Genomic DNA, 21,470 nt, shown 5'->3' with positions numbered 1-21,470 from the left:
ATATATATATATATGGTTCTACCTCACTTCAACGACACTTGAACATCGACACGAAAATCGCGAGCCCCAGAAGATCGAAAGCTGAGAAGACCGGACGGGACCCACAAGATCGACTGTGGAGTAGTCCGACTCGACGGATGAAAGCACCGTCGCCGAGGATGCCGACATGGGAAAAGGCTGTGTAAGTATGCGGTAGTGACGGACGTTAGGGTGCGAGTAAGGTAAGTGTGGATATTGACAGTCTGTGGGGATAGGGGTGGGTTAAGTGAGTTAGGGTTAGGGAGCAGGTCAGGTAAGTGTGCGGTAGTGATTGTGTTTGGGTTAGGGGCGGGATAAGTGAGTTAGGGTTAGGGAGCGGGCCAGGTAAGTGTGCGGTAGTGACGGACCTTGGGGTTAGGGTTTGGGTTAGGGTTGTAGGTAGTTGTGTATGTGAGGTTTAGTGTGGGTTTGTAGGGATTTTGGTGTGCTTGTGTTGCGTATGTGGTTTTTGGACGGGGAATGTGTTTTGTTTATTGATTGTGGTGTATGAAGTGTATGAGGTTTCGTGTTTGTGTACCGTCGGTTATTTCGTTGTCGGGCATGTGGAATTTCGTGTTTTTGTACTGTCGGTTATGTGGTTTCGGTGATTGCGTTGTCGGTGTTTTGGTGTTTCATTTATGTGAGGTAGAACCATATATATATATATATATATATATATATATATATATATATATTCTTTTTTTTTAAGGTATAACAGTGAACTTCAGAGTTTGCTATTATATTTGAAATGTAGCTAATTTTCAAAGTACTGGAACTTGCAAAATTGGGTCTTACACATCTAACCGAGAGCCTTTCTGTCTCCCCAAATTAATATATAAGCTTTTTTTCTATACAGTGGCATACAGAATTGGAAACAGTTGCACATCTTGTTGTTGACTGTGAAATACTAATGGTAGAAGGACTGCATACTGAAAGGCATAATAATCTGGCAAGACTGTTGCATTGAGGATTGTGTAAGCATCATAATACTGAAGTAGCTGAAAAACACTGGAAACATGAGCCACAAAGCATTACAGAAAATTATGAAGTTTACATCGCATGGGATTACCCATTACCAACAGTTCAAGAAATAGATGCGAGTAAACCTTATATAGTATTCCATGTAAAGACAAAAGTAGCATTGTTCATTGAAATTGCTACACCCAGTGATTACAGTGTCTTACATACAGAGAGAGACACAAAGTCATAAAATACCAGGATTTGCAGACAGAAATGAGGACCCAGACAGTTCCAACAGTAGTAGGAGCAACAGCGCTTATAAAAAAGAATTTACAATCCTACTAAGATATGTTACCGATACATGTAACTCTGTATGAATTGCAGAAGGAGTCATTACAGGGCACACTGTGGGTGCTGTGAGGAGCACTTCTCGCTAACATCAAAGACTGGAACAATACTAATTTCATGCACTTTAATCGTACTTAGACTTAGGAATGGGGTCCATACCCATCATGGTATTAGAAACCCAAAAGAGAAATTAAATGGCATTCAATGTGCATCATTTTGTATTAATATAAGACACTTAAGAATATTTTGCTTCAGAGCACTATGCTAACCCTTTTTCTATATTTTTAAGAAGCCACAAATCAGTTAAAATATGTCTACGAAACTCTGTTTGCATTGATACTTGAAAGTGCTTCAGCTTAGTTTTACACACTTCCCATTTCACAAAAATTCACCATGTTTGTTTCAATATTAAAATACGAGTGTCTACATTCTTATGTTTTTTTCCATCCTTAGGTACTGACCATCAAATCTCCCCAGTCAGACTTGAGCTCATAGAGCTGTTGGGAGGGGTAGGCATTCATTCAGCCATGAGGGCTAATTATGTCCTGACTGGTATCCCAGCATTAAGGACTTTTTATAGTCTAACCCTTACCACAGGTGGGATGACAGGTAAGCTGTACCACCACCAGAGCCACTATGCCTTCATGTACAAGTGCACCTTCCTGTACACTTGCTGGTGAAGGCTGCCACCAGTGGGTGGACCAGTGAGCTAAATGCAAGACCCTAGGTTGGAGGCCTGCCTTCTGCCTCTTTCCTCCAAAGGACTGCTTCAGTCTATGGCAAACCCCACCACTCCCCCAAGGAGCAACAAGCCCATGCTCCCTGCCAGCTGAGTCAAGCACCTGAACCACTAATGGAACTTGGGTCACCTCAGCTGTTGTCAGGGATGTATGCCTCTATGCCATCAGGCTGGCTAGTATGCCCTGTTTTTAATGCAAAATGTGTTATATTGTCTTTAACTTGATCATTGTCTTATGAAAACTGTTTAACAGTACCCCTGTTGGATGATATCTCTTTGTGAAATTCATTGTATGTTACTGTTGCAGTATTTGCTTGACAATATGTGAAAGTCATCATTTGTAATTGTTTCAATGTTTTACCAGTAATCTGTTTCTTTTTTACGTAACTTTTATAATTTTTACATTGGAAAGCAATGTGCACACTGTTGTATGAAAATAATACTGTATTGTCCTTAGAATTAGTTGCATGTCCCTCCAAATGATTATCACTCTATCTATCTATATGCTTTTGGAAGCCTTTTTCATTATGCACCATCATTTAAATTCAAATTTCTTTCAGTATTTAACTAATCCACCCACCTAGTTTATAGTTCAGATCAGCAACAGGTTTTCTTTCAACCTGCTGCACTAGAAGTTCTTTTTCATCCTTTTTTAAATTTCTTTTTGAACCGAGTTGTTTTTTTCCAAACAGCAATGTCCCTTGGCAATGTGACACAGCCTTACAAGTAGTTTGCTGTGCATTTGCCCAACATAACATTACACCATTACTATTTAAAAATAAAATGAGTTGGGGATGCTATATATGCATCCTTTACTTAGTGCTTTAGGAATTAAAATGACACTTCCACCCAGGGTATACTTTTATATATATATATATATATATATATATATATATATATATATATATATGAATTTGCTTCAAGAAAACACAGTGTAACCTGCATATATTCATAAGTGATACTTAAACACATTGGTTAAACACACTTTTTGTGTGCACAGAAATTCATTATGAGAGAAGGAATTACATTTCCGACAATGTAAAATGAAACAATAAAAAAAATACATAAATAATCTCTAATATGATCAAAAGTAAAATAGAGACTTGTCATTTGTACCTAACAGAATGGGTAGTCAGTGACCTTAGTTAAACTACAGGATTTCCCAAACAATTTTACTAATGCTGCAGAAATCTGGTTTCACTAGGAAATAATTTGAATATGTGTATTCACTTCATCCAATAATAGTTCAAGGTCAGGATCTATGTCCATCAAGTTACAGGCTGCAGAGTAAAACATCTGATTTAGGACCACATTTGTAGAAGTTGTTTCATCATACCTGCCAATTGCCAACAGCCATGACATCATTGTGCAATCTCAAAACAGACTGATGACAAAATGTTTTGTTACTGCCACGTAATACTACATTTGAAATGCAGTCTCAAAAAGGACAACATTTATAATATATCCATACATAACGATATCCATATATGAGCAACATTCCATTTATCATTTTAAAACCACTTACAATTCAAATGATTCATCAAACAATGGATTCAGTTCATTCTTTTTACAATCTGTTGTCCTCATTTCCACTTGAGGAAAGATATGTTTTGGTTCCAGGGTTAACTGTACAAATGGGTCACTATAACCTGTGAAGTGAGAGAAAAAAAAAAAAAAGAAAAAAACAGATCTTCAGTATAGGGCTACAGTAGTTGAAAACTGAAATAAAAATGTAGAAACACAAGGAAACACCCAGTAGAACCCAAAACATTAAGCTTAAGCTTGTATCTATCTATCTATCTATCTATCTATCTATCTATCTATCTATCTATCTATCTATTTATCTATCTATCTATCTATCTATCTAATCAATCTATCTATTCTCTCCATCTCTGTCCCAAACACCTATCCGTACTTCCTCTATAAACTCTTCACCAAATCTATGTAATATTGCCCCTCACCTTTACGTTAGATACAGATTGATTAACTCCATTTCAACTCACATCAAAATAAAATAAATTGAACAATACTCAAAAAAACAACCAAGAATCAGTAATGCTTCAATATAAACATGCTGTTTCTAAAGTCCTCCTAAGACGAGACATTCACCCTAATCCTGGTTCCACCTATCATAACTAACACAAATGCAAGTCTCTTCCACACTACTCTGTCTCCACAACATTCAACTCCCAGTCCTGGCAATCTAACTTTCTCAGTGACTATCTCCCAGTCTATACAACCATTCATCTCACATATCCACTTAAACAGCATATTTATAAAACATGCAACCTGTCAAAGTTTAACCCAGAAATATTCATGTCTACCCTATAATTTATTAACTGGAACTTCCTAAAAATTCACCCCTTAGATGATGCCGTAAATTAATTCAGTACAACTTTCCTTCATATCCTAAATAGCCTTGCACCTCCTAGAAGGAAGAGATTAAAAACAAATAATGCAATTTGGTTATCCAAAAAGAGTAAAATGCTAATGCAGGTTAGAAAAAAAGCATGGGAAGAATGGCAAAAATAACAAACACCACAATATCTTGAAAACTTCAGAATTCTCTGCAACCATAGTAAACAGCAAACAAATAAAGAATAAAAATGGCTCCCTATTGAAATATCAGTACTCAAAATGCTGAGTGTCGACAAGCCAAAAAAAAAGACCGAAAACATGGGAGAAGAGGGAATCCAAAAAGTCACTCTTCTCCTTAAAACTTCTTTTTGTCGGGGGGAGGGCAAGCTCCCCTCCACATTCCCCAAACTTATATATACCAACTCTGAGATTGCTATATCTCAGTGAAAAGGAAATATTCTGAGAAATGGCATCTCAAACTTAATATATGCAAGTCTGTTCTTTCAACCTTTCAGTCTCCATATTTCAGGACTCACTATAGTGGGTCCCAGTATTTCAAATGGCTACCCAAAAAGCTATACTGTAACAACATTCAGAACAATAGTAATCACAACCCAAAAAAAATTCTGGTCAGCCTTTAAGGAACTCTTACATCCCTGCCAAAAATCCAGTCCTAACCCTCTCCCAATAGAATTAAACTCTTATTTCATTGACAGTATAGTGTCCCTAAGCAAGGATTCCCCAGTGTCTAATCTTTACATTGCCCAACAGCCACATATCACTACATCCACTTTCACCTTCCAACCAGTGCCCACATCCTATATAAAACTACTCTTAAACAAACTCACATCAGACCTTCTAAGTGGGTACTTTAAAACAGCAGCCAATATCATTGCCTATCCTGTCTCATTCCTTATAACTAGGTCAGTCCAGGAATCCCACATTCCCTCTGTCTGGAAAAAAAATGACACATGATCACGCTACACAAAGTAGGAAATTCAACAGATGTCATTCATTTTTTTAGAGCTATAGCAATCTTGGTGCAGCGGTTAGTGTTGTCACCGCACAGCAAGAGGTTCTCCTGTTCGATTCTCGGCTGGAGTGCCTTCTGTGTGGAGTTCTGTATGTCCTCCCCATGGTCAAGTGACATATAAAGACATGAAGGTAGGTGTGTGCGTGAATGGGTGTGCTTTCTATGAAGGTTGGGCGTTGGGCTGACAACTCGGCACCGTAAAAATCCACATCTGCCAATAATTAGCGGACCGGAGTTCCGCTGTGGCGACCCCTAACCGGGAAAAGCCGAAAGACTTTTTTTTAAGCAATCTTATTCCCCTTCTTCAAAATACTTGAAAAATTGTATTCAAAAACAATTGCTAAACTATCTCCTGCAAGAATTCCTATCACCCAGACAAAACAGCTTCCATCCCTCTCATATACAAACACTTCTTTTCTAAACTTTACAGATACTGTCAGTAAAGCTAGAGATAATGGAAACTAGTCTACCTCTTATTTCTAGACTTTTCTAAAGCCTTCAACACAGTTTGCAATAGCAAACTTCTACTTCAAATGTCCTCACTAGGTCTATAGCAGCTCACTCTTCTATGGTTCAAATGCTAACTGTCCAATAGGTAGCAGTCAGGAAAATGGTACTCCACTCTGTCTACATACCTCCTGATCACTACTGGTGTATCACAGGGCTCGGTCCTTACTTCCCTCCTCTTTAACATTCGCAACAACACCTTCCACACATCCACACAACAAATCCCCCAATAAAATATGCAGATGACTCCAAACTCATACATACATTTGACAACTTGGCACATCTCAAAATAATTTCTCAGGAAGCTTTAACAACCACTGAAACATGGCTTTGTAACTTGAAACTTATGCTCAACCCCCCCAAAATTATTTTTCCCCAAAATCCCTCTCCCATGGAAAACAAAATTTAAAATCCTCTCTGTTAATAATACAACCATTGAATTCACTTCTCATAGCAGCTTATTAGGGATGATAGTGGATGATAATGTTAAATTTGACCTTCATGTACAAAATTGCATAAAAAAATCGCCAAAAACTAGGGATGCTTTACAGATCCAAAAACATTCTCACCAACACAACTAAAGCTACACTTCCCACTACTTACCTCCTCCCCTCACTACTTTATGGCACTCTCATCCTTATTAATCTCCAGGCATCAAAAAATCAAAACTTTAACATTGCTATAATAAAGTGGCAAAATTTGCAGCAAATACCCTTTTCAGAACCCACCACTATAGAGCCTTAGAAAGATTGAATTGGTTAGGACTACCCCATCAACTAACATATACACAGCTTCTTACCCCACCTATAAAATCGTCCAGCATTCATCCGCTTGTCCAAATCTAAATACCATTCTACACAACTATGTTCCCAATCAGTCATTTTGATCCAGTGACCAACAACAACTCTCCGTCTACAAACCTATAAAATCTGGTGGGCATGGTCTGTATTCATACCATGTTGCTAAGGCCTGGATCTCCTTACCTGTATCCATCAGGTCATTACCCTCCCTCCAGTCCTTTAAAACCATTCTGAAACACTTCCTAGTCAAAATCTGGCTCTGTTCTTGCTCAACCCCAGGATAACTTATATTCCTAAATGTGAACACGTACCTATTCATACCTTATGTATCCTTACTCTCCCTTCGTCACTCACTTCCTTACATCAATCAAATTTTCTCCTCTGGCTTTCTTTCTAAATATGCCATAACCCTGTTTTTTTCGTCTCACTCCATATTGAAATTCCTGTTTGTATTATACTAACTTACCTTTAATTTCTCTACAAAATGGCTAAAGTTTCTCTTAATGTTAAATAATTGTCATATAAGTTGTATCTATTCTTAACCAATGCTTTGACATTATGTCCAATTTGTTATCATTATTTAAACTGTAGATTTTTTACTACTTTTTTGTAGATTGTAAAACTGTTGCCCTTAAAATGTTTCTGTAATATTCTGGAAATTTTCTCCCCAGGCTTCCACTGAAAATGGGCACCAACCCAATTAAACTTTTCTGGCGATCAAATGTCAATCAATCAATCAATCAATCAATCAATCAATCAATCAATCAATCAATCAAATATATCCTAGATTCTCTTGGGCATTTCCTATTTTTGTACATTTTTTCAGTTGTACAGTATAGTAAGCATGAGTTTTTAAGACAAGTTAAAAAGCATGCTTTACCTGATAAATCATTTTGACTTTTGTACATGCAGTCTTTAATCTACACCATAATTTAAGTTCTAGTCTGACAGAGGTTTGTATCAGATTCAGTTATAAGTACATGACTCAGGCCTGAGAAGCATCACAGGTAAAGTAACTGTATAATTCACTACTAATGATCTGTAAATATTTCAGTCAGAATGGACAGCATATAGTTGAAGGTTCAGCAATAAATGTAACTGCATAGTCTCAGTGATAAAGAGCAATGCATGTGAACTGATCAAAGGAAGGACACTGAGGAAACTCGGAGCTATAATATATAACATTAAGTATCCTGTTTTTTGTTTATTTTGCTCTTTATTTCTTTGTTATTTATAGCACTTTGTGTACTGTGTATTGTTCTAGCTAGTTTCACTGTGTGTGAGGTATTAACCGGAAATTGTCCACTTTTGTTAAGCATCTGTTGGGTTGTTTATTTCTGATAACTTGTTGCAGTTAAACTCTCTTTTCTAGAGGCTCCTTTAGCTGTTTAAAACTTTCATTTAAAGGCTCACTGCTGCTTTTCAGCTGTGAGATACGTTTCTGCAGTTTGTTTCCCACTCTACCTCCCTGTTGGTATAGTGTTTTTATAGTTGGTGGCTTTGCAGTTGCCTGCCCCTAGTGTAAATTTGATCTGGGACACTCCTCCCAGTCTAGTGTCATTACCTCATTCTACCCAGTACAGGGAGAACATTTGAGAAGGCCAATCAGCTTAGTTTCTGCTACTCCTTTCTCTCTTTCCTTTCTCTCTTTCCACTAAAAAAAAAAAAAAAGTATCTGCTTTTACTGTATTTGTGTTTCTTCCTACTTTATTTTGCTTTTGCGTCATCTTAAAAGTACTCAATTGTATTTATTACTGCTTGGTGTAACTCATTCTAAGCCTTTTAGTTTAAGCACTTGGGCTTCAGACCAGTTGTTTTACATTAGGAAGGTTTGCGGTCTGCACTGTAGTGGCAGAACAGGTAGCTTACATCCTTCTAAGTTGGGAACTGCTGATTGCGGGCTCAGTGTCTGTTATTCTAAAAGTGTATTAATTCTGGTTTAAGCACTTGGGCTTCAGGCCAGTTATTTTACATTAAGAGGGCTCGTGGTCTGCACTCTTGTGGGAGGAGAGGCTGGACTCTGCCCTTCTGAGCTGGGAATTTCTGGTTAAAGGCTTATAGTGCCTGCATATTTGAACTGCTTCTTACTGAAATTGGTACACCTTGTTTGCTGTAGCATAGACTAGATCCAGGCCTGCTGAATCTAGCTTTGTTTGTATAACTTGAGCACTAATCCAGGCATTCTTTACAGTATTCAATTGTATTTATTACTGCTTGCTAGTAACTTGATTAAAGTGTAGCTATCATTCTAAGTCTTTTGGATTAAGCACTTGGGCTTCAGACCAGTTGTTTTACATTAGGAAGGTTTGTGGTCTGCACTGTGGTGGCAGGCATTTTTTCTAAGTTGGGAACTGCTGATTGAGGGCTCAGTGTCTGTTATTCTAAAAGTGTATTAGTTCTGGTTTAAGCACTTGGGCTTCAGGCCAGTTATTCTACATTAAGAGGGTTTGTGGTCTGCACTCTTGTGGGAGGAGAGGCTGGACTCTGCCCTTCTGAGCTGGGAATTTCTCGTTAAAGGCTTATAGTGCCTGCATATTTGAACTGCTTCTTACTGTAATTGGTACACCTTGTTTGCTGTAGCTGCTGAATCTATCCTTGTTTGTATGCTTGTTGTTTGCTTGTTATTTCCCTGAAAAGCTAATTCCACCTAAAACATGGCTTTTCAGCGCTTCTGTGGATCCCTAGTGATATCTGCATTGCTTACTGTACTTATTTCCTTGTTTCACTTGAAAGAAAGTTACTGTTTGTCATTTTTGCATTTAAGTTACCTGTAACACATTGCATTTAAGTTACCTGGCATTTGCTCACTAAAGCAATTATATAAGTCAGCACTAAAAAAATTAAAAGCACTACACCCTCACAAATTCCCCTTGAGTACCTTGTTCCCCACTGGCCCTTTTTTTCAATTATAAAGGAATTCCCAATACTATTCTAGCATGTCCAAAGGTCAGTTGTCAGTCTCCTCTCCAGTCCAGCTGGTGAATCTGGGAATCTAGAGGCAATGTTACAACTGCCTCATGTACACAGACAACCCTCTCCTCCTCCCAACAAATTCCAACACATGTGAGAGATGCAACCATATAGCCACACTGGAGGCTAAGCTCTCTCAACTCAGTACTGGCGTAACCAGTCAGGAGGAGAAGGACACCACACTCATTACAATTCCAGTCTCACATAGACCTACCACGACAGCAAACCAAACACATAAACACACAAAAACATACTTGGAGGCTCTAAATAAAAATCTGCCTAAGCAGCAGAGACCTCCAAAGCAGACACCCAAGCAACCACTACCCCAAAACAAAACACGTGCAACACATAGCTCACAAAGCCAGTTTGCCGAACAGTCACAGCCCTTAAGGCTAAACAACACATCTGATACACTTGTAATAGGTGACTCTATCGTCAGGCACACTGACGTCCCGCTCACCAGGCTGAACAAGGAGAAGGTCACGGTGAGCTGCCTTTCGGGCGCTAGGATCCGCCACATAACACAAGCACTCAGGTCACTCCAAGGCAAGTACAAATATGACTCAGTCATTGTCCATGCTGGTGTGAATGACCTGAGGCACCTCCCTGGACTACATGAAAAGAGACATAGAGGAGCTCTCTGAGCATGTAGCCCAGGCCGGTATGACCCTGACCTTGAGTAGCATCTTACCCTCACCAAGAATGATGCCACAATATGAAGGCAAGATGATCAATTTCAACAATTGGCTTAAGTATTGGTGTCATTCAAAGGGGATCAATGCCTGTCAGCCTGGGATGACATGCTCGACAAGCCACGATGCTTCGCTAGGGATGGCTTGCACCTGTCACCCTGGGCTTTCGGATATTGGCAAAGGCTCTTGCTACCCCATAGTGCCTTTTTAGGCAAGGCTCAAAAGACAAACCCACCTCCATAGGTATCACAAGGGATAAGAAACTAAGAGTAATGCTACTCAATGCCAGAAGTCCAAACCTCAAGATGCCTTTTCGAAACTCTCCTTAGCATGGAGAACATCGATATCTGTGCAGTAACAGAAACCTGGTTCAAGGCTCCTGAGAGCACCCCAGCACTACCAGGTTATACCTCATACCATGCTTTTCGGCCCCAAAACTTGGACCGAACCACAAAAGGAGGGGGAGTATCAATATTCGTCAAAGATACCCACACCTCCAGGTTGGTGGCACAGCACAAAGCATCAGAGACTATCCATGTGCAACTAACAGTGGGTAAAACTGCCTCCCAGTTTATAGCCTGCTACAGACCACCCTCCCAAACCCAGTAACCCCACTTGGCCTTCCTGAGAACACTGGAAAATATGAAGGTCTCTCTAAATACCATTATATTGGGTGACTTCAACTACCCAAACATAGATTGGGAGCATTACTCTAGCTCCAACACCCTAGCCCAAAGGTTCCTAGAATTTATAAACTCAAATGCTATGGAACAACTTGTTACCACTCCCACAAGAGGGGAAAACATACTGGACCTGATCATCACCAATATGGGGACTTTATGCTCCAGACCAGAAGTGTATCCCTCACTGGTAAGATCAGACCATAAACTAATCTCACTGGATATTCACATCCTGACCCCACCCCACTGCCCAGAAAACCACAGTGAAAAACTTTCCTAAAGCAAATTTCACACTCCTCAAAACCGAGGTAGAATCCTTCAAAGCCCCTGGGCCTGTGGAAAATATGTCCCAGACCGCAGAATCCTTTATAAACACATTCTATGAACACCTTCAGGAATGCATGGATCATGCAATCCCAAATAAAACCAAGACCCAATCCTCCAAAGGCAGACATCCTGTCTGGTGGACCCCAGCCATAAACAAAATATACAATAGAAGGAGGAAGCTACTACATGATAGAGCAAAATCCCAAAAAGGGAAGGCATCTCTGATCAGTATTAGCAAAAAACTACAGGCACTCATAAAATCGTCTAAGGCCAGCTTCGAGAGAATAATTGCACAGGACACTAAGGATAATCACAAGGCTTTCTTTAGTTATGTTAGTAACCTGGGTGGGAATTCCCAGATATGCTCAGAATTAGTCCAAAATGACAAAAAATACACTGAACCCACAGACATTGCCAACATGCTAGCTGACAGGATCAGCGCAAACTCCCCCCCCACCAAAAGGGCAAATATCTATCCCAGCAGAGTGCTGCCCCCCTGACATCTCAGATGCTCAGGTAAGAGCCGCCCTCTCCAAAGCAAAAAACACAGCATCAATGGGACCAGACGGTCTCCTGGGCTGCGTCCTACATGAGCTCCAAGAAGAGCTAAACCCAAACATAAAACTACTGTTCAATCTCAGCCTTACTACAGGATATCTACCCAAAGAGTGGCGTACAGCAACAGTGGTCCCTCTCCACAAAGGTGGTGCCTCAACGGATCCTGGAAACTATCGCCCCATAAGCCTGACTAGCTTGGTCTGCAAAGCTATGGAAAGGATCATCATGAACCTCATAAATAAAGATATTGGGGACCTACAGACACTGGATCCTACCCAGTTCGGCTTTGTTAAGGGCAGATCCTGCCTCTGAAACCTGGTCAATTTCTTTGAAACAGTCACCAAGGCCATTGACGAGGGGAAGGTGGTCAACACAGCCTACCTGGACCTCAAAAGCCTTCGATACAACACCCCACTCAGGCATTATAGATAAGCTCACCAGCTTAAATATAAACCCCTATGTCACTAGATGGGTTGCAAACTGGCTCAAGGACAGAACCCACATGGTTAGAATTGCTGGAGCCATGTCAGACTCCAAACCAGTTACAAGTGGCGTCCCACAAGGCTCAGTCCTGGGACCTCTCTTGTTCGGTATATATTTCTTGGAGGTACAGGCCAACACGGAAGGACTGTGGCTGACCAAGTTCACAGATGACTGCAAACTGGGCCATAATCGACTCTCCAGCCGACACAAGCATCCTCCAAAAGGGCCTCATAAAAACAGACAACTGGTGCCAGAGCCATGGCCTCAAGCTAAACGCCAAAAAGTGTATAGTCATCCCCTTTGACAAAAACAAAGTGCCCACAAATTACCACATAGGTGGTAATCCATTAAGTACAGAAGAAGTAATTAGGGACCTGGGGACCCAAGTTGATAGCAATCTCTCATTTGACAATCACGTGGCCAAAGTGGTTAGAATAACATTTTATATAGCCCACCTAATCATGAAGGGATTCACATCTAGACCAGGGGAGGTCATCGTGTCTCTTTACTCATCCCTCATCAGGCCCATAATTGAGTACAATGCCTTTTTTGGGATGTACCTTACCAGACACCTGCAGCAACTGGAAAGACCCCAAAAGTACCTCACCAAGAGGATCAAAGGGCTCAAACAGATGCCATATGCTGCCCGGTTAAAGAAACTCCAGCTCTATTCAGTGGCATACCGCCTGCTCAGAGGCAATCTGTGCCTGACGTATAAAGCCATGTCCAACCCAGAATTAATGGACATGCTGCACCTCAGAAAATCCAAATCCCATCGAGCCACGCGCTCGAGAGACTTGAACCTCAGCACTGAAATAAATAGGACATGCTGGAGGGACAGATTCATAACCCAGAGGCTCCCTTCACTCTGGAATAAAATCCCAGTCCAGGTTAGGCAGAGTCCCTCATTGACTCTCTTCAAGAGGAATCTTGATGAGTGGATGGGAGATCGTAGGTTTACCCCGGGTATCACTTCTGTGTCACTGTTAGACAGAGGCACAGTATACTAACCTCGAAAAAGGGCATAGCAAAATTAATTTAAAATGGGTTGCGAAAGCCAAACACACTCTGGCTAGGCTTATAAATGCCCTAGGGCAGATAGCCTAGTATGAACCTATGTGGGAAACAAAATTCTAGTCAGAAAGCACAGCATTAGTGGTAAACTTCTTACTTTAACAAAACTGCAGAGAATCTCCAGGCTGTTCACACTAAATAACCCATAAATTAAATTAGTAAGCAATATAAGAAAGGACTGGATGGAGATTTAGGAATGTTAAGATACGTAAGAAAAATATCTATTAGCAGAAAATAAAAGTTATTATCTGCCTCTGTACCAACAATGGTTGAGACCCCATCTAGGGCTACTGAATGTATTTCTGGAGACCCATCTCTGCAGATTTCAAGAGACAGCAGAGACAATTCAGAGGAAGAGCAGAGAAAACAAGGAATGATCTATATTATGATTTCATGAACAGAAAAATTCTGAGTAAAATTTTAATATGTTATTAAGATAATAAAGATACAAAACAGCCTTAAACATATAAAAGCTAATAACTAAAATTACTGTGCAGATAAACTTAAAGCTTATGAGATCTTGGTACAGAAAAATACTAATGCTGAAGTGAATTATCATTTGATTATAATATTGTGTGGGGAGCTATAACAAAACAGTTTGAGGGGAAGTGTGACCCACAATACAAGTTTAATATAACAAATGCAAAGGCTTCTGCTGGTTGAAGAATGAATAAAACATTACTGTAAGGACTGTCAGAGCCCTTTTGGCAGTGAGAGTTGTTTGAATTTATTTTCCTTTTCAGACAACTCAGCTCACGGAACTGAAATGTCAGAAATCCTGTTATGCAAGTCGAGTTTTATGTGTTAACTGATAGGCTGCTGTGTACTATTATATGTTTTAACTTACCAGAAGACAAATGTACATCATTGAACCAACCATATAACATCTCTAAGTGGAAGCAGGTGTACCAAGTAAGGCAAAACTGAAGATCCAAAATACACAGAAAATGAAATTTATTGAAACAGTTGATTGAGCACTTTCATCTCTAGATAAGACTTCATCAGAATAAATTCCAAAGCTAACCTACAGTCCTTTTATAATCAAACAACCTAAACAGTCATTCAATTTTCCAATAATTAAGATAATTAATTAAATTAATTAATATTTTTTCTAAAAACACACAAACTTCCCACATAAAATAATACATTGGTTGTAAAATCTGTTAAAATATATATAATAGTTGTTCCTGCTAATAAAGTCAAAACATTTAAAAAATACAAACTTGTTAAAATATCCAAATCCCTTAAATGTTTACAAGTTGCCTGCCCTTAATTTTAAAACAGGTTTTATAGAAATGTTTTCATTCAACCCTGGTGGTGAACTGGCATTAAGTTTGAGCTGCCAAAAAAGTTCCTTAAATTCAAGTTTGCTCTCCCAGTCACCTCCTGGAGGGTTAATAATAATTTTATCTGATATACCAAATCTGAAACCTTCAAACCCCAGACATAGTCAGGAGTAAATAACCATGAATGCCGGTGGTGCCACAGTGCAACAGAATGAATCCAAATATTGTTACGAACAACTTTAATGAAGTAAAAATCACTTAAAACAATAAAAAAAAGTTAAGTGCTTTCATCTCACATATTTTCAATATGAGAAAATTAAAGGAGAGAATATAAAAACACTTGATTGATATAAGAAATGGAAAAATCTATGAATGCTTTGAGTAAATATATACACGAAAATAATGAGCATATATTTGGTTTTGTGGTAATTGAGCAGTTAGTTAATGGTCCTAGGGGATTTTTATGAATGAACATCTTGATAAAAGTGAACTAAAATGGCAACTGAAATTGAATGCCATTGGTTTTCCCAGTTTAAATAAATCCTGCTCTATTAATTCAGTGTAAAAATTAAAAGAATATAATGCCTAGCAGTCTTACTTTTAATGTATTTCATCCAGTGTTGTTTCTTTACAATGTTAATTGATTGGGAATTATGTGTTAAATTATTAATTATTTTATGTACAAGTGATTGGGGAAATACGTAACATGATAGTTTTAAATTTAGTACTTAAAGGTTATTCTGAATGTTATTTTTACTTCTGATAAAGTTCCATTATTGAAAATATGTGGAGCAAAAGCGCTTAACCATTTTTTATAGTTTTAAGTGATTTTCACTTTATTAAAGTTGCTCATAAAAATATTTGGAGTCGTTCTGTCGCATTTTGGTACCACAGGCATTCATGGTTATTTTGTTTGTGTGGTGGTCCTGTGGAGATTTGGGTAATAGTATATAAAGGCAAGAATGTTTGTATAGAGCACTGGCATTATTTCTATTTTATACTTATACATTTTTCTTAGTGTCTGTCTTCCCCATGTAAAATGAAGGGCATGCCTTACATTTAGCTACAATTCCTATCATAGTACAATTTCCTTTAATAAACCTAACTTTATATTCATTTATAAATAATTGATCCATCTGTAGTATGTATGTACACTGTTTGAAATTTCCACATTTCCTTGCCTTATCATAAATAATTGTCTCATTGTAAGTTCCTCCATTTTGAAAAATATTCTTTAAATTCCTGAAAACTTTACTTCCTTTTCTAGGCTGCCTCCCTACTACTGTATAAACTGATGGGTTACATCTCAGAATGCTCCATTTCTTTTTAATAATTAACCTAATTTCATAAAATTCATTATTGTATTCCAGTACCATAACAGTTCCAAATGTGGAACCATTGTCATTGCTGCTTTTATTATTTAAGCCAATACCCAGAATTGTTTTAAACTTCTGTGCCCTATTCTCCACAACCTCTCTTACAATTCTCTCAACAAAATGTATTGGGTAGCCTCTATCATAAAAAATGTTTTTTTTAAAACTTCAATTTCCTTCAAGAAAACATCATACTCTGATACTATATGGGCCTACCTACTAGCTTGTCCCCTCATAAGATTCACTTTTTGATGATGGAGGAGGGAATTTGAATAGTGTAAGTAAATATTGCTGTATGTTGGCTTTCTATATATGTTGCATTTAAAGCGTTGATCTATTTTGGAGATAATTGTATCTAAATAATATATTTTATAAGTGAATCTTAAAAATTGCGTTGTGTTGTTCACTTTGAAGAAATCTATTTATTTTATCAAAACTTTAGAAACTGGGAAGTTTACAAACTAAGGTTTTGTACCTGCAAGAATGTATTTGTAGAAAGATAGTACCTCAATGGCTATGAATACAGAGATTGCCTAATGGGATTATAAAATACTGTTTATTTATTAAAGACTTTGTGAATGTATTTGACCACTGTGGTTTTGAAATCATGCACTCATTGGTCAAAAGGAATAAAAATCTTATTAACAATATTAGGAAATTACTTGTGTTAAGAATTGTATTATTAATGATTTATTATTCTTCTAATATAGACTTTTATGAGAATATATTTGCTAGAATTGACAGGATGTTTATGGAATGTATAAAGAAAAAAGTAAGAAAATAACAAGGAATGTACATCAATACAAGGAGAACAAGGCATATTTGGTATGTCAGTAGTCTAACAACACTGTAACAAAAAGTAATGATGAGCTACATGGGGTTTATTCTGATGGATACCCTACATGATAGCGAAAATGACCACAATCAGGGGCAGTGCATTTTAGAGAGGAAGATTGTCCGTCATTACGTAGATCAGAGAGGTTAGCTGACTAAGCTTCACACAGTATTGACACTGACCCTCCCCCAGACATAAGATTTGAAATTGGGGATGATTTTTCAAGGATACCTTGCCCTCCATTCAAAAGAAAAATCAATGGAGGAGGCAATAACAAGAAAGCAAAGACAAACAGGCCAAGATGATTTAGAGTATACATGAGGGACTGGTTTTAAGCCACAAGGGCTATACAATTTTTAATTATGCTAACACTGAAATTACCCCAGAACATGTTTCCCTCTTTCAGAAGGGATTCAAATTTATACAGAACAGGCACTTCAGTCTGGCGGCTACCTCGATAGAGTTGAAGTTGTTTTTTCAGAAAGTTAAATATGGCAGTTCTATTTAAAAATAGTAACTATGACCATGAGAACCATCATTCAACAGAAATCTGTAGGAAAAAGAGTGTGTTTAACCCTAAATTAAACTTCACTACTCAGGTTCTTGAACACACTTGTTTAGATGACCTCAACAGAATGGAGAGAACAAAGAAGTTGTTACACAGAAATATGATATTTAATGAAAGAGAAATTATGAAGGCTTTTACAAATGATAGAAATATAAGAGTAATGTAACCAGACAAAGGAGGAGATATGGTGCTGTTTGACTTTCTCGAATCTTCAGGGGCCATGTTAAACATACTCCACGACAGTAATATTTACCAACAAGTATCTAGGAATAAAATCAGCATATCTTATAAGAGAAAAGACTACTAGTTGGAGGACCTTGGAATAGATGACAGTATAGACCTGGAGATATATAACTTCTTAAAGAAAGAAAATCCCATAATCCCCACAATTTTTGGAATACCCAAGGTACATAAGAACATAATATAACCCCCTTTTAGGCCCATAGTTTCAGGACATGGGTCCAAAACACATGCCACAGGAATATTTATAGATAGGCTGCTAAAATCTTTATTTTCTATGGACAGCCACCTGTTAAAAGACTCCTGATATTTTTTGGGAGGTTAAATAATACCTTATGCAGTGGCAGCTGGTGACTACAAATCGAAGGGGGGTTGCAGAAGACAGCTGAATGGGTGGGGCCAATGGAAAGTGGTGCGGCCAACTAGAAAGGGGAGGAGCTATGCTCAAAAACCACAAAAACTGGAACTTTAATTAAATACGCTACCCTGGGTGCCAAACCGTCATTAAAAGAGTCCAATCAAGACAATGTGAAGTGTAGAAGAAAAAAAAATATTTCAGTGCACTGGCTGCATGACAGCTTACTTAATATCTAGATGGAAACAAAAAGACTGTGAGGCATGAAAAAATAAATTACTTTTTAAATACATTACTGGAATGCCAGTCAAAATCAAGTACAAGAAAAACAAGCAGCACTCAACTCAAACCACTTCTCCTTGCACTGCAGTTCTAATTATAATTTATATTCAGCTTTATAAAAAGTACCAAGTAACATGCTAAAAGTAGCAATCTCTGTGATACCCCCACTTGTAAAATGTTTCTTATCCAAAAAAGACCTGCTGCCTGACAACAACTATCTACTTGTTTCATTGGGAAAACATGATCAAAGTAAAAAATGAACAGCAAACAAGAAACAAGCTCAAGATATATTGCTTAAAGGATTACTGCACAGGTTATGGACTACACATGTTAGATTGGCATTCTGTTTAGTTTATCGGTAAAGTCTGCAAAGATGACTGCAAGTCTCCAACAAAGGTAATGAGCTTCTTAAAATACTGTAATTCTGTCCTTTATTACAAATACTGCCATATGCATTTCAATACCCAAGGCTTATATGTTATCTAGTTATTTAAGTATTCTGTGCATGGCAACAACAAAAAGGCTTTCAATGTTGGTAATTCTTTACCAGTAAGCTTACCTGCATATTACAGTCTCAGACAAGCTTACCTGATGGTCATGAAAGCATTGCTACGTGAACACAGTGCAACGGGCACTTTCTAAATAATAAGAAGCATAATCAACAGTATAAAAATATGACAGAAAACCAGAACATTCTGCAAAATCAAGCAAGGACAGATGAAAAGCCACTGTAGTACTTGTGTCTACCTTGGATGGGGGGATACTCTGTACACTTAAACTGCATAACTGCTCCTTGCCTTTCTTGGACACATCCAGAGTCACTACATGGGGGAGTGAGGTGCAACAAGTAGGTCACAACTTGAAATGTCTCTGGCTGACTGCGATGCCCCTGACACATTTGTCATACCTCTCAACTTCAGAGCAAGAAATCCGGACAAAGCCATACACAGAAGCGAGACAAAGGCCCAGAAATAAGGACACTATTTAAAGATTGCTCTTATAAACTTTCTAATAGAATAATGGTCTTGCATTAGTATGAATTTTCTAAAGGGTATGAAATCTGAAACTCAAATGTCTGTCATTATTTTCTTACTTCAGTCTTTAATGATTTGCCACTAATTTGCCAGAAAACCACAATTTTATGAAAAATGGACCAAAAATGTGATGCAAAAATACAAAATAGCCACACAATATAGCTGGGAACCTGTCAAAGACACTTTTTAATATTAGTACTGTTAGCTTGAGCAGCTGACAAAATAAATGAATCTACATGCATTTCTGAAATAAAAGTAATCTATAACTCTGATTATTACAGTTATTTATTAATTGTATACCCTCCACGTTTACTTCCAAAAATTGCCATTTTGCGAAGGGATTATTAGAGGGAGAGCAACATTTTGAACCAAAGTCGGGGACAGTTGAGAGGTTTGGATATGCCCAATTCTATAAAGCAATTTGCATGTACCTCTCAACCTGTTAAAACAGGAAATCTGGACAAGGCCAAATATATTGGGGGAACATACAAACAGTACTAAAAATTGCTCTTATATAAACTTAGTTAATAGAACAACAGGTCTTGCTGTAGCATGCATTTTTTCTGAAGGTTAAGAAGTCTGAAACACAATGTCTGTCATTATTTACTGACTTAATCCCTAAATGATTTGCCAGACAAACTAAAAATAAGAAGCAAAAAGCTATTTATTCTGTGAAAATCTGGACAGTTGAGAAGTATAGTTCAGCCGAGCTGGGGCTGTCTGAGTTTGCCATCCTTCCCCTTCACAAAATCATGGTCAAATGGAGTCACCCCCTGCAGCCATTCCAATGTCAAATTACTTGACTATTTTGCCCCATTTACCATAAACACTGCAATGTGCATACTGCATTGCTTCTACAATGATTTGGATTTCATTTGAAAGTTTTATGTTGTATTTTACAGCACAAACACTAAGACATCTGCTGAACAAAGCAATGCAGTCTCACAATGAAAACAGACTTAGCATTAAAACTTTGTCCTTGAAATTCACATTCATTGAAACAGCACTGAAGTCCACGTTCAAAGAAAATACATATGGGTAGTATAAAGATTAACTTTGGGCTGTTTTCAAATGACAGGCCCCTCGCACACAAAACATACGTATTGTGTGATACACCTTCCTGATTGTATTATATTATATTCCTTGTATAATACAGTACACTTGTAAGAGAGTGTTTTAAATTTGTTTTGAACATTTTTCCAGTAAACAATGAAACAAAATGCATGCACCAATAATGACAAAACTGCCCAATTCAGAACATTTCCATCATAAAAAATCCACCAGTATCAATAAATATGCCCAATCTATGCAGAAGTAAGTCATCTAAATAATTTCACATTAAAGAGATCTGTAACTAATGAAGAGGTTGCTTCTAGCAAACAACTTTATATTTCATTGTTTCATCTATAAATAAAGTGCCTGTTGCCCCTGAGGAATAAATTACCTATATTACATTAAAAAAAAAAAAATAAGCTAGTAGTATTGCAATAGGAAATGGATGGCAAACTGATAATAGGTTCATAGTTACTAGGTATCTTCGTCAAAGAGGACATTCTCAGTACGGCAGCATCCACCCCCTGTGGGAGTAAAGCCCACAGTCTTCTGCATCAAAAGCAAGTATACTACCTGTTGTGCTATTAACAATGCAAGCATACTCAGCATAAGCAGCACTAAACTTCTCTTCCCCTGCAGCGATCAGCTACTTGTAAAATCCAGTTGATACTCAACTGTATCTCTCAACTTCGCAGCACAAGAAATCTGGAAAAAGCCAAAATTTATGTGGGGGGATAAAAGCCCAAAACCAGGGACACATTAAACATTGCTTTTATAATCTTGGAAAGTTGCTAGAATAAAAAATAAATGCTGTGTTACTACCATACATTTTACTGCCCCGTCTTGAACCCAGGTCCCTGTGCAAAACACACAGAGTAACATACCACTATGAGAAAT

General features: G+C 38.0%; 1 protein-coding gene across 1 annotated transcript in view; it reads right to left on the bottom strand.

Annotated features, from left to right (window-relative positions):
- The window catches only part of UNC13D (unc-13 homolog D), a 1,205,501-nt gene that overhangs the window by 68,135 nt on the left and 1,115,896 nt on the right, over positions 1-21,470 (bottom strand). Inside the window, exon 30 of the mRNA XM_044077226.1 lies at positions 3,591-3,714. Coding sequence (XP_043933161.1) covers positions 3,591-3,714 — 124 coding nt within the window. The remainder of the gene's footprint in view (positions 1-3,590; positions 3,715-21,470) is intronic.

The sequence above is a fragment of the Protopterus annectens genome, chromosome 7.part0 (assembly GCF_019279795.1).
Source record: "Protopterus annectens isolate FY-2018-M chromosome 7.part0, PAN1.0, whole genome shotgun sequence".
Classification (NCBI taxonomy): Eukaryota; Metazoa; Chordata; order Ceratodontiformes; family Protopteridae; genus Protopterus; species Protopterus annectens.
The sequence above is the reverse complement of the archived record's forward strand: the minus strand, read 5'-3'. Positions and strand labels throughout refer to the sequence as shown.